General features: G+C 37.4%; 3 protein-coding genes across 3 annotated transcripts in view; 1 reads left to right on the top strand and 2 right to left on the bottom strand.

Annotated features, from left to right (window-relative positions):
• Positions 1-11: 11 nt before the first annotated feature.
• LOC108041788 (pyridoxine/pyridoxamine 5'-phosphate oxidase) lies at positions 12-1,679 on the bottom strand. Its single transcript, XM_017119814.2, has 3 exons — positions 1,522-1,679; positions 285-803; positions 12-150 (listed from the first exon to the last, which is right to left on the bottom strand). Exons 2-3 carry the CDS (start codon positions 797-799, stop codon positions 24-26), a joined length of 642 nt encoding a protein of 213 aa, XP_016975303.2. The 5' UTR covers positions 800-803; positions 1,522-1,679; the 3' UTR covers positions 12-23.
• Positions 1,260-5,223, top strand: LOC108041787. Its single transcript, XM_017119813.2, has 4 exons — positions 1,260-1,593; positions 2,553-2,899; positions 3,330-3,674; positions 3,746-5,223. The coding sequence occupies exons 1-4, from the start codon at positions 1,387-1,389 to the stop codon at positions 3,993-3,995; spliced, it is 1,149 nt and encodes a 382-aa protein (XP_016975302.1). The 5' UTR covers positions 1,260-1,386; the 3' UTR covers positions 3,996-5,223.
• Positions 5,224-12,031: 6,808 nt separating this feature from the next.
• LOC108048306 (acetylcholine receptor subunit alpha-like) overlaps positions 12,032-13,123 on the bottom strand; it is a 124,648-nt gene continuing 123,556 nt past the window's right edge. The window contains 1 exon segment of the mRNA XM_044461092.1: positions 12,032-13,053. Coding sequence (XP_044317027.1) covers positions 12,853-13,053 — 201 coding nt within the window. The 3' untranslated portion in view covers positions 12,032-12,852.

The following is a 13,123-nucleotide window of genomic DNA, read 5'->3' as shown; positions in this document are numbered from 1 at the left end:
TGTGTTAAAGGTGGGTTATCCATTTAAGTGGCGACATGCATGGACTCCCATTTTCCATTGTCCTGCAGGCGGTACTGCACCCGATCGGCGATCTCGTTGAGGCCCACTTTCAGGAAGTCCCATCGCTGCGGCTGGAATTTCCAGGCGGTACTGTAAAGTATAAATTAAATACAATAAGCTAAATGTGAAGTGCCTTTTAATCTAATATTAAACCTAGGGTTACGGCTCGAATGTAAAAGTAAATCCTTGTTGAGATTTGGAGATACTAGTTGATATGTACTTACTAGCTGGCGGGCCTCGCAATGGATTTGCCATTGTGTTCCTGGAGGAACCTATCGTGCCTCGCCTTGAGTTCATCGTAATTGATGGGCTCTCCGCAGGGACATATGTGACCCCTGATTTGGGCCGCCAAGCTCTCCTTGGCCCACAAGGCATCCATTTCGGTCTGGGGAAGCTCCACGGCAGTGGCCCCGATCAGTCGCACCTGCCATGAGCTATCCTTTCCGGTCGTATCCTTGACATCCGGCATGTAGAAGGTGACGCAGGCCTTGGAATTGGCTTGGAGGTTTTTGAAGTTGCGAGTATACCGATGCGTTATATAGAACACGAAGTTATCCGGGGTGAGACCTCGGTATAGGACAGTGCGATTGAGGACTCCGTACTCCTCGTCCACAGTGGCCAGGTTCATTTCCTGCAAAAATCCATCTGGATGTCCTTTGGCAGCTGCCTGAAGGATCTCCTTGAAAAACTCCACGGGATCAGAGGGAAAGTCCTCGATTTTAGCCAAAGCGGAAGACATATTGCTAGGGATGAGTTAAGGGATGATTAAAATTGTTATTAAATCTTAAATTATATTTATTTTACCAACTACAATTCATTACTTGGTTTATTGTTATAATATTATGGGCTATAATTACCTAATTTTAACAACCAATATTGAAAGCAAAATCATTACACTCACCAATTCATTCAAATAAAAGTTACATTGATTACATTTTTTGTAAATTGATTTCGAAACTAAACTATTGGATTAGTTAAATTGAACAAATTATTATTGATAAAGAATTGATTATATTGTAAGGAACTTGATACATATTTTGTACGTTTGATAAATGTCCTAACCACTGAAATCGTTTATTTATTTATTGAAAGTCATTCAAAAATGGCGCACTTTCTCTGCTGTTACCCCTAACAGAGTTGTAACAGATGAGGAAGTGGCTTAGCAACACTACCCCTGCCAGCTGTTCGCCGCCCAGCGTTTACCAACACCATGCCAAATCTGGGCTAAGTCGCGACAAAAAAAAACAAAAATCGGAAAAACGAGGAAAATCAAACCGGAATCGCGAGTCTGGGGCGGCCGAACGGGAAAGCCCGGTGAGGAGCAGCATGACCTCCATTCTGGACATGAAGGCCGGTCCGCCCGACTACTGGGCGGAGATCAGCAACTTCTTCCTGCCGCTGAAATACCTGATCACCAACGACCGCTTCGATTCGCTGGTCCGGGACATAGACCTCTATTACCTTATCAACGGGGTCTTCTGGATATTCGTGGCCTTGTCCTGCGGCTACTATGCCTTCCAGCGCCTCTTCCAGGTGGGTCCTGAATCCTCCGCAAATCCTATCGCCCGTCGTAGCGGCTCCAATTGCACTTTTCTTTTGAGGGGTTGCTCGGCCGAAATCGCGTTTATAAATAAACAGAGCGGACACGGGGGCGGATCCGGGGGTCGACGGGTGCCACCCGAGTGGGGCACCCAAAACCAATGATTTGCACCCCTTTGAGACCTTGTGAAACGGGAAAATGTCATAGTTCTTTGGGAGTATTTCTGTTTTAACGCCCCTTTACCGGCAAACAATAGGTAAATATTCACAAAAACTTGTGTGTTTAAGGGTGACTATAAGTTGGGTTTTTATTTATATGGTTTGTGCTCTTGAATCTGAAAGTTTATTAACGAAAATAATACGGTAAAAGTTGAAATAACAATAAAATAAAATATTAAGCGTATATAGGTTGCTATCTTAGTGAAAACCTTGTATAACCTAAATTGAATCATATAAAAGGTAAAAGTTTAAACATTTAAGGGAGTTTTATATTTAAATTGTATTTTACTCACAAAATTAGGTAAATGCAGTTCGTTCTACTTAAAAAGGAAAGTAAAAAAGTAAACTATATAAATAAACAGAACTTCTTTAGGTAATTAATGCCTTATTTTTAAATGCTTAAACTTTAATACAAGCTTTTAAGATATCTATCTAAATCAATACACTTTCTTGAGGTTGCCTAGACGAAGTAGAAAGTATTTTAAGCTTTAGGTACGTAGTCTAAAAAAGTAAAAAAAGTAGTACTTGCTGGAAATAATAATTCTCATTGTGCTATCGATTCGCATGTCCCGATAATGCGATACCATTGTCTCTGGTTGCACTCCGCTCCTGGCATTAGCGATAGCATAATGCGGCGACCGCCGTCCGATCGGCGCTGACCAAAAGCTATTATCTGTAACGACCCAAGACCAATGCTCGACTAATTGCCCAATATACCCTCCATCCCGTTTCAGTTTTTCCTAAAGTCGTCGAATATGAAGCACTTTCAGCGAAGGCTGTTCGCTCGCGTGATCTGGAACATCGCCTTCTATTCGGCTAGCTGCCTGTTCCTGCACTTCTACAACGAGTTCATGATCCTGCCGCAGCTGATGAAGAACCAGGGGCGCTACTCGCTGTTCTACTCCTCGGAAAACCTCATCTTCTATCGCTCGCACCATGCGGAAAAGTTCCAGTTCTACTCGATCTTCATCATCACGTTCTACCTGCATGGGGCGTGGCTGGACTTCAAGGACGCCGATTTCCTTGAGGTGGGCTCCAAGGGACTTTACCTGCTGTCCCTCATCGCCATCGATGTTTACAGGCAAGTCCAGACTTGTATGCTTTTGCCCTAATCCCTTAAAGAGGGCTGAATTTTGTAAGCTCAATATTAAGTCAGGGTTTTTATAGACGAAGAATGCACTATCTCATATCAATATTGAAGGCATTACATGTTCAACCTCTATATTAGCTTAATTATTAGCAATTTCCTATTTTATAATGTTAATATTGATGTATAATGTATATTTTAATGATAAGGAATTTTATCATTAAAACAAGTTCATTTATAGTATCACTAAGAAGCCGCCGTGCTAATGAACGATAATTGTGTTATCAAACAAAAATGTTAATGAAATTAAATTTGATTATCGTTACAAAAAAGTAACCACGTTTCATTATCATTAAAAACGTAAGGCCAATTAAGGAGTATTTCGTTATCATTATTTAAGTCAATGTACTGATCTATTTTTCAGGTACGAAAACTATTTTGTGGGCCTGAATCTGACTGTGGGGCTGTACAGCATACTCACCGAGGTGCTGGCCCTGCTGGTCCTGCCCAGCACCAATTCACACCGGATCATCTACCAGGTCTTCCTCGGCTTGCGGATCGTCGTGTGGGCGTATGTGTTCGTTAACCTGCTGCCCTTCAAGTACTTCATACCCACGCTGTTCGCCAAGAACTTCAAGCTGCCCCTGAACGTGGCCATTTGGTTGTGGTACGGCCTCTCGATCTGGAACTCCCCGGTGCTGCAGTACTTCTACCATCAGATATATCACACAGCGCCCTCGGATTGTTCGGGCGAAGGATCGGCGGCCAAGTAAGAGCTACTAGAAAACAACTTATACGATTGACTTTTGAGATCCGCAACTAAATGTCTGCTTCTTGCAGGTGCATCCTGGTCAAGGACACCAGCGAGTTCCGTCACTACAAGACGCTGAAAAAGGCCTATTTGGAGGTGAAGCTGGCCCACATAAGGACCACGTCCAACTCGCTGCCCTCTGAAACCAGTTCGGCCTCGGCCAAAACCTTCCAGGCCATAAAATGCGTCATGATGCTGAAGCGCAAGTTGAAGCGGATTCGCGAGGGACGTGGTCATGAGCCGGAGGATGAGAATGATGACCTGGCCAACGACGCCTAATCTCGTCCAGCAGCAAGGACGTCGCACACTCTTACACACGTAGACACACATTTCCTTAAACCAAAAAAGACACAAGTTCTGCTTAGGCTAAAAAATTCACAAAGTTAAAACTACCTCCCACTGGCTATATGTAGCGCGCTCTCTCTCTCTCTCTATCTCTCTCTCACACATGCTAGTTAAGGTTTATGCGCGTTTGCCAAATCGTGATCAACAGTGCGTTTGGCAAAGTTCGTAGAAAATCTCAAATCATAAACAAAAAGTTGGCCATTTTCTGATGATTGTCAACATAATTATTTAAATAAATTTTTACTAGCTAATATAACACAATTTTATGTCAAATTCAAAGATTACAGAATTGTCAATTTTTCAACGAATTGAATGTAAAAGTTTTAAAAAGTTCTGATTTTTCTTTCAAACATTTATTATAAAAAATGGCAAGCCTTGATTTTATTAAATTTATAAATACATATTGATAAAATTTATTCTATATAATATACTTAGCTCCAGATTAAAAACTCAAATCAAAAGGTTCGTAATATTTCAATGAACCATAACCTAACCCATAGCAGCTTGCCATTTTTCTAATGGTTGTTAACATTACTGTCTCAAATAATAATCTAAATCAAGATTGTGAATGAAAAATCAAAGAGTGAAGATAAAAAGACTAATAAGAATCTTGATTTTCAAAATCTTAACAAAAATAAAGTGAGGCTCATAATATTAATCTCATAGAAATATTTAAAATAATTATATAATAGTTTAGAGTTTGATAGTTGCCAAACGCACTGTTCTAAATGTACTTATTCGTGATAAGCGGTACGGTGTGTTTCCATATTAGCGAAAATTGAATACACTGCTATAACTAGTTAACAAATTATTTATTAAACCTCTAGGTAAATTTTTAATCTTAACCAACCACGATTTGGACAACACGCATAAACCAAGCGGCTGAAAAGACCTTAGCAAAATAAAATAGAATTGCCCGATTTTTGGCGCCAACGGAGATCGCTTCGGCAGATATATATAGTTACTATATCTCTCCAACTCTCTCTCTTCCTCGCACACACGAACGCAGTTTCTCTCTCCTTTAGATTTGTAAGTCGCCTTCAACTTATTGTTGTTGTTTATTCGCTGTGACTTAATGACATATTGAAATATTGTAATGTGTTTTTTTTTGTTCCTTTTAATTGAAATATACTATATATGGGCTAAACGAGCGCAATTGAAATGTGTGTGTTGTTGTTACTGGTTGGTTGCCTTCGTTTGTTTTATTCACTTCTTAATTTTATTTGGGTTTCCCTTCGTGGCTGAAATTTTATATTATTTATTTTCTTGCTTTATTTGATATTTGAAAAGAATTCTCTAGTTGAATTTCGGTTTCTCATTTGTTTTAGTGTTTGCATTTCTGGTTAAGAAACTTTTTATGTGATATCCTTGCAATCGTATTTTTATATTTGCCATTAAGGGGAATCTTTTAAAATGAAAAATAATTAAACATTTTTTAATTTTTTTCAAAACATAATTCATTTTTTTATGATTTATCATTCTACAATTGGAATAAAAACCGTCCCTAGTTTTGGAAAAAATTATTTTCTTTAAACTTACAATTTTGAAATGTTTTTTTAAGTGATTAAACAAATTCTGAAAAATATAAACTCTGAAACGTGATAAAAAACACGTAAAAACACAGAACTATACAAAATAGCATATTCGTAAAACATTTTAAAATACGATTTTTTTAAACCAGATTTTCTAGTTTGTCCATAGTTTACGCACATGTTTTAAAACATATTTCAGAGTTTTGGGGCAATTATAATCATCGTTTATCTCAAACTTTTGTAATCAATTGCAAGGGTATTTCAGTGTCGGCTAGCCGATCTTTTAATTCCATTTATATATATATTTATCTTTCCTCGTTTTGTTAACATGGTTTCTTATTTTTGTTTCTGGGGCATTTTTCTATCGTTTCATTTTTGCTTTGTTTTAAAAATTGTCTCACTAAAAGCTAAGTTTCTGTTATAATTATAATATCTTCTGTTTTTCTTATCTTCTTGTGGTTTTACTTGAGTGTTGTTTTGGCATTAGTTTAATTTTAAACATTATTTGGTTTTGGGTTGGCCAATTCTTGCAATTTTTTTTTAGAAAATCTTTTTGTGTTGAATTTTTGTGGTTTACTTTCGTGACGAACAAATTTTTACGTGCCGCGAAATATATTTTATTTTTGTGTTTCATTTTTTTTTGGGAAGTGAATGAGGGTGAGGGATTGCCCCCTGGCTTTGAGCAAAAAAAAATTGTCTATTTTTACAATTAATTTTTGTCTTAGTTTTGTAAATCGTATAATTTTATAGTTTTTTTCTTTGCTTTGTTTTAATATCTTTTCTTAATTTGTTTTTCATATTTTTTCCATTTTTGTTATGTTCTTAAAAGTTAATTCAATTCGTTTTTGGTTTGCTTCGCTCATTTTTAAACAATTTTCCTAAGTTTTTCTTTCTTCTTTTTTTTGCTGTGTATATCGCTTATCAATTTCTTCTGTTAGTTTTAGTTTAATGTTAATGTTAATTTTACTATTAAATGTATGCTTTAAAATTAGTGTTAGTTGTTCTGCGTGAACGCTTCTTAATCGTTCTGTTAAAGGTACGTTCTAAAAAAAATGTCTCCCTTTATGCGATTTTCTCCATTAAATTTTTAGTGTTAGTTTTGCCGGCCCCACTGTGCCCCCGATCCCAAATATATTTATATATATATATGTATATCTATGTGTTTATGTATAAACTGTTTGCAGCTCACAATGTCTTGTGGCAAATGGTAGCGACCCCAAAAAGTCGAGTTCAATTAATGTCCAAAGTCTAACCCCTTTGACCCTTTGGCATATTGTTAGGTTTGCCCATTTTGTTGTTTGTAAAAAATATTTCAACATTTTTACACTTTTGTTTCTCTGTCTCTTGAGTTTTTTTTCCGTTTGTTTGCTCCAATTTCCATATAAATACGATTTAAATAAGTTTTATTCAACGCCTGTTTGCTTTCCATATTTTTTAGTGACTAGTGATATATATGACACGCACGCACACTCACGCACTCGGAAATATTTGGGCCGAGAGAGGACTTCGTAAATCCCTATATCTGGAACATCTATTTGTTTATTCCTGTGAAACCTTAGAGGTTCATTTCATTTGTGCTAAGGATGTTTTCGGCGAATTTTAAGTCAATTGTTAGGGCCAAAAATGTGTTATCCTTTTTGTTTCGTTGAATTTTCGAGAGAGAAATATAGCATATTGCAGTGCTAAAAATCAAAATGATTAAAGACGCTGGGCAGCAATTTTATCAAGCATTACATCTAGAGAATGTTTAAAACCTGCCTTTATAAAACATTTAAGGTTTTCTTCCTTTTATGAAAGAAAACTGTTTGCTCTTATGTTTCGATTTGCGAATTTCAGACAGAAGTGTTATGATCAAATCGAAAACTTAAAAAAAATCTTCTCTTTATTCTCCTTTTTAAAAAAATACTTGTGTGCCTATAGATACTTTTTATGTAATTTTTTCTGGGTTGTTGAAAAAAATGAAAATTACTATTCCCCCGTCTCGCATTCGTTTGCAATTAATCAACTCTCGAATACAATCATTTGCACTTGTCGCAAGAATCAAAACAACGCCATTTAACAAATGCCAAAAACGGCAAACTTTCCGAATGAAATCAAATTCAAATTAGCCAAAATGCCCGCCCAAGGTGTGGGTGTGTGTATTTTTGGGGGCGTGGCCGATAATGAGCCTGCTGAAAATGAGCAGCAGCATTTGGCCAACAGACCAACAACAATAACAATTCCAATATAATGAATGAAATTATGTTGAAAACATATTTTTCCGCCCCTCCCCTCACAAAAACAAAAAAATGTCGACAAACTTTGTCCTCCTGACCAGCCTGGATATTTTTTGCGGGGGTGAGGGGGGCTGGGAAAGTGGTGGGTGTCTGAGGAAAAGTCCAGAGGGAGACTGTTTTCCTATTAGCAAGCAATAAATTCGTCGTTCTTATTGAGCCAAAAGGTGGGCAAAAACAGAAGCAGAAACATAGATAGGACATTAAACGATATGGGGCGGGAAAATGGGGCAAGTGAAAGCGGGGGAGGGGGTGTTGGGGTGGGTCAGTGATGCCAGCAATCTATTTTAAAAGGTAGACGGACTTATAGCTTATATAATTCTAAAAAAATTAATTACAACAAATATATTTACTTATATTTATTAATACAATCCAACATTAAAGGACGGATGAAGTGGGTTGCACAATATTTAAATTAAAATACTGATTAGAAAAAGGCATTTAATAAAAGAAAATCTAAGCCCAAGTAGAAAAATAATTTTTGGCATTGCAAATATTAATATTTATGGAAAAGTCAAAATTAATTTGCATACTAGTTAAAGGTAAAAATGGCAGTTTTGAATACGAAAAGAGGGACATATCTGTCCGGAAAAAGGATGAAGTAACAGCACTGGCCTGGGGTGTTGGGTGGGTGCAGGGGTCCAAATGTGGGTGCGGAAAAGGCTGCCCAGTGGAAAATGTCGCCCGAGGGTGTAAAGTTGGTTTTTGCTTCGAGTTTTTGGCTGGCAAGCGAACCGAAAACCGGCAACGGTAGTGGAAACGGCCAACGAGGGGAAGTTGCCCCGAAGTAGCGACTGTTTCGGCCGGGCTATAACTTTATGATTGCTTTTGTATTGCCCACTGCGTTTGGGGGCCGACACGCGACACTCGGGAACATAGACACAAAGATAAATTGCTGGTACAGTGGGAAATGGCCAATGATGGATATTTCCGGCTAAGCCATTGCCTCCTCGTTTTTTTCGTTGCTCCCATCAATCGGTATCGGTATCGCTTTCCCTTTTTATTTTCTCACAGAGCTCAGCTTAAAATTCAAATTCGAATTGAATGGTTTATTGGAAAGGGTTTAGGGAAATGGTTGCATTGCATTGATTTAAATGTTTTAACCAGCTCTGAATCATTCATGTTTACACCGGATACGGATAGATTGCAGATACGCAATGAAAGGGTTAAAGTCTAGTAATAACCCATAAACCCATAAGCAGTCTATAAATAGCTTAAGTGCCAATTGTAAGCCGGTCTTTGGTATCTCATGGTTATGGCCATTGAAAGTGGCATTTTTTGGTTTTAAGAAGAGCGGGTTTTTGGCGAGAAGTAGTCTGGAACTAGATAGTGGCACTGTTGCGAAAGACTGATAAATAATATTCCGTTTGCCTTTTAATTAAGGTGATAAATATTTTGAAAGTTCCCACTCCTTCAGTGCAATTTAATGGCTGTTCGAAATCAGTGCAACGAAACCAATCAAATAAATTGTGTTAAATTGGGCATGAATTGGTTATGAACCGGTTAACTCGTTTCCCACCCAGACTCCCATCGTCTTGACTTAATTTGCCCTGCCATCGGACATTCCACTGTAAACACATTTAGGCCGCCAAAGTGAAAACAAACAAATAGACCGAATTCTTGGCTACGTTCGCTGCTGATACGCATCGCTCATTGGCGGCCAAAAAAAGGAGGAAAATAATGAAACAAAGCGAATGGCAAAAGCATAAGCAAAATCAACAGCCAAAAGCAAAAGGCAAAAAGCAAAGCGAACTGGCAAGGAGCAGGGCTAATGTCCTTTTTGTGTGTGGCCACACAGTTTGCATTGTTACGACTTCGGGGAGGCTTGGACCACCCACTTATTGACCCAACTCCCAACTCCCAACTCCCGAATTCCCCATTTGTTTTTGTTGTGTCTTGTGTGCCCGCAACAATTATGATTTGCGGTCTCCAACTGCCCCCATTCCGGGCTTACTTATAACCTATTAAAAGCCTTGCGCTTAAATAATATCAAAGCTACACGGAAAGAAAAGTACACGTCCTATAATCTTAGAGGTAATGGGGGTAATGTACTTCTGGAATTAAATGGTTCTTCAAGAGAATTTCTAAAACAGAGATTTTTGAGGGAATTTGAAGATATTTCTGTTGTTCCTTAGATTGATAACTATTATTCAAATTAATATTAAAGCTATAAATCCCTTTTTAATCCAGTAATTTCCTGTACTGTATTTGGAAATTTTTATAGGTATATTTAAAAAAAACTATCTTAGAGAATTTTTCAAAATAACATGATCTTTTAACTGCAAAGTATTAAATATGTAAATTATTCATGAAATTCTTTAACTGATAATAGGATTTTATAATGAAAAATATTTGAATGACGCTTATGAAAGCATTTAATTAAAACATCTCGATCATAAAACAAATATTTCTCTGTGCATAAAAACTTCCGAAATTTGTGCGCTTTTTATATCCCAAACAGGATTCAGCTGACATCGCCACTCCCGCCATCTTCAGATATAATATTTCGTTAATGGCTTTTCATTTTGTGTGCATTTCCCCCTGGTCCACTGTCTGCTATAGCTCTTCGCTTGCATTTCATTTAATTAAAAACTGGAAAAGTGTTGTGTGTGATATGGGCGGGGTGAGGGGTGAAGGGTGAGGGGTGAGGAGGGGCTGAAGGGGCCCAGGGGGCGTGGCGGGAACAATTGCAGTGCGGTGACTGTGATTGACACTTGCTTGTGACGACACACGCATTGTGGTTTTTGTTGGCTTCGACAATTATTCAGGATCAGGCGACAAAAAATTCAAAGTCAAAATAAAAAAAATATAGTCAAAGTGTTTCAATACCATTAATATCTAACAAACAAATTTAAATTCATAATAACTTGGTTTTACGTAACATAAACTGATATAAAATATGTCATATTTGGTTTGTAAAATTGGCAAAAATTCTAGATTTAGTAAAAAGGCTATTATTCAAAAATTGAAAAGTGTAAAAAATAATGCGTAAATATGTATATAAATGTTCTATATATTTGTTTAGAACAAACCAAATACTAAAACTTAGGCAGACAACAAAACATTAGATGTGTTACTGCTTGGAAAAATATTATTGTTCTGTATTCTTAATTTACACTCATCTATACTGAATGGAAATTTATTTACAAAACCAGTTAAACGGTTAATTAATCAACCATAAAAAATATCCCTTTTCTGTACCGCAAATCGAAAAAGAAACCTCTGTCGGCTGTCCACTGTAAAAATTTCCCTCGGCTAACAGAAATATGTTAGCCTGGCCTTTTGCGAACATTTTAAAACTTTATGTTTTTTGTGAAAAAAGGGGGAATTCCCCTGCTGTCAACGTCCTTTCTGTTATTTTTTGTTGGCTCCCCCTAATCAGGCATCATTTGATTTTATGAGCAATAAAAAGTGTGAGGCAAATAAACGGTGCTGCAAATAAAGCAATCGCCATATAACACCAGCAAAAAATGCGAAGGCGAGGAAAACTTTCGGCCTGGCTTTTTTTATTTGGCAGGTCGTCCCACTGCCTTTTCTTGTTGTTTTTTTTTTTTATCGTTTTCAGTGAATTATGCAACTGGAAATTATCATAAATTATGAGCGTGGCGAGCGTGGGAAATGTTAATTGGGCGGCAAAAAGAAACGTGAGCAACTTGGACGCGTTTTTGCCAATTAGGCAGTGCAAGCGACAAAATTGAATTTGAATTTCTAATGGTGATTATTTACTATGCCCACACATGCGCTCGCACCAACACGCATACAGGCCCACGTACACTTGGGTATAATAACTAAAGCTTTGTGCTAACTAATTGCCCCAAGGCGAAATCGTGGAGGGGGTTTTCCGGCTTTTCCGGGGGCCTGGGTCTGCACTCTCCCCCTTCCCTCCCTCAATTTTCCTAGGTTTATTTGCACTAATTTGCATGCCTCATTTGCAGTCACACACATACGGCAACACACACTCATGCACTCGGAGAAAAAGAATCGAGCAAACTTACAAGAAATTGTCCACAAAAACAAAAAAATATTGATTTTTTATAACCAATTTCAATACAATATAATTAACAGATTTAAAGAACATATGCAAATCAAAATAGTTTTTGCATCATATAAAAGATATCCCATGAAATTGGGATAAATTGAATTTATAAAGAATCATGTCAGATGATCAGACAGTTAGTTGTAGCACATTTTTCATTAAGAATATTTTAAATTTTGTAACCCCAGTTAAATATTATTTTTAGACCTTGGATCTTGAAGAAGACAATTTGTTTAAATCAGAAATTTTCTTTTCTTTTTCTCCGTTTGTCTCTCAGTGTACACACATGTATTTATATATTCGCCTTTTTTGTTAGCTTCTTTCCTGTTCCTTTATTTTGGTTCGCTTAGCTAACTAATGTTCTTCTCCTTCTCCTCGTTTTCTTGTTCAACAAATACACTTTTTTTTCGTTATTCTTGATGTTTGGCTAGGCTAATTTAATTTCACTAATTTAATTTCGCTCTCAATTATTACCATAAATCGTATTTAATTATCTGTTGCATACTATTTTGCGCTTCGTTTCAGTTGAATTGGTTTTACTTAATTATTTTTTTTTTGTTTTGTCACTTTTGTCTCTGTTTATTTACGTTGACTAGAAAAAAAACCGTTTTGTTTAGCATCGTTTGCCTGTTTAAACATCAGTGTACAAATTATTTATAGTTAGTTATACCTTTTATGTATACAACAAATACAATTTTATAGTTATAGTTACTTGGATTCTCGTCGTCGTATCTGTTATTTTTGGAACAATTTTTGTGGTTGATTTTTTTTTGTTAACCCCCTCTCTTGTTTGTTGTTAAAGAAAAAACAAATGCGAATTTCATTCATTACTTGTGTTTTGCTTTTGTTGGCTTCTTCAGACTGTGTGTGGTGTGAGTTCCCCCGAAAACTGGGTCATCGATAGGTCCAGCGACCTATCGACATGTCGATAGGCCGACCCATCGATCCGCTTACAACACGGGCCTGGCCACATTGGGCTTGGCCGTCGTCGAGGCGATCTCCGATAGCTTGATGTCGATGGGCATCCGGGTGTCGTAGAGCGTCGGAGCCTGCAGGATAATGCCGGCGGTGCCGACGACCACGGCTATTGTGAAGATCCACAGGAACAGGCGGTCGAGCACCATGGCCACGTACTTCCAGTCCTCTTTCACCTGTTCAAAATCAAATAAGCAAATACATTTGGTTGGCTTAAAACGCATTTCCACTCTTGTTGACTTATTC

The sequence above is a fragment of the Drosophila rhopaloa genome, unplaced genomic scaffold, assembly GCF_018152115.1.
Source record: "Drosophila rhopaloa isolate 14029-0021.01 unplaced genomic scaffold, ASM1815211v1 contig_3, whole genome shotgun sequence".
NCBI lineage: Eukaryota > Metazoa > Arthropoda > Insecta > Diptera > Drosophilidae > Drosophila > Drosophila rhopaloa.
This window is presented reverse-complemented; position numbering and strand designations above follow the sequence as displayed.

Coding starts and splice junctions, on each gene's coding strand:
- LOC108041788 (XM_017119814.2), bottom strand. CDS start 799: ATGTCTTCCGCTTTGGCTAAAATCGAGGACTTTCCCTCTGATCCCGTG. Junction 151..284: donor ATTGCGAGGCCCGCCAGCTA/GTAAGTACATAT, acceptor TATACTTTACAG/TACCGCCTGGAAATTCCAGC.
- LOC108041787 (XM_017119813.2), top strand. CDS start 1,387: ATGACCTCCATTCTGGACATGAAGGCCGGTCCGCCCGACTACTGGGCG. Junction 1,594..2,552: donor CCTTCCAGCGCCTCTTCCAG/GTGGGTCCTGAA, acceptor ATCCCGTTTCAG/TTTTTCCTAAAGTCGTCGAA. Junction 3,675..3,745: donor GGCGAAGGATCGGCGGCCAA/GTAAGAGCTACT, acceptor TGCTTCTTGCAG/GTGCATCCTGGTCAAGGACA.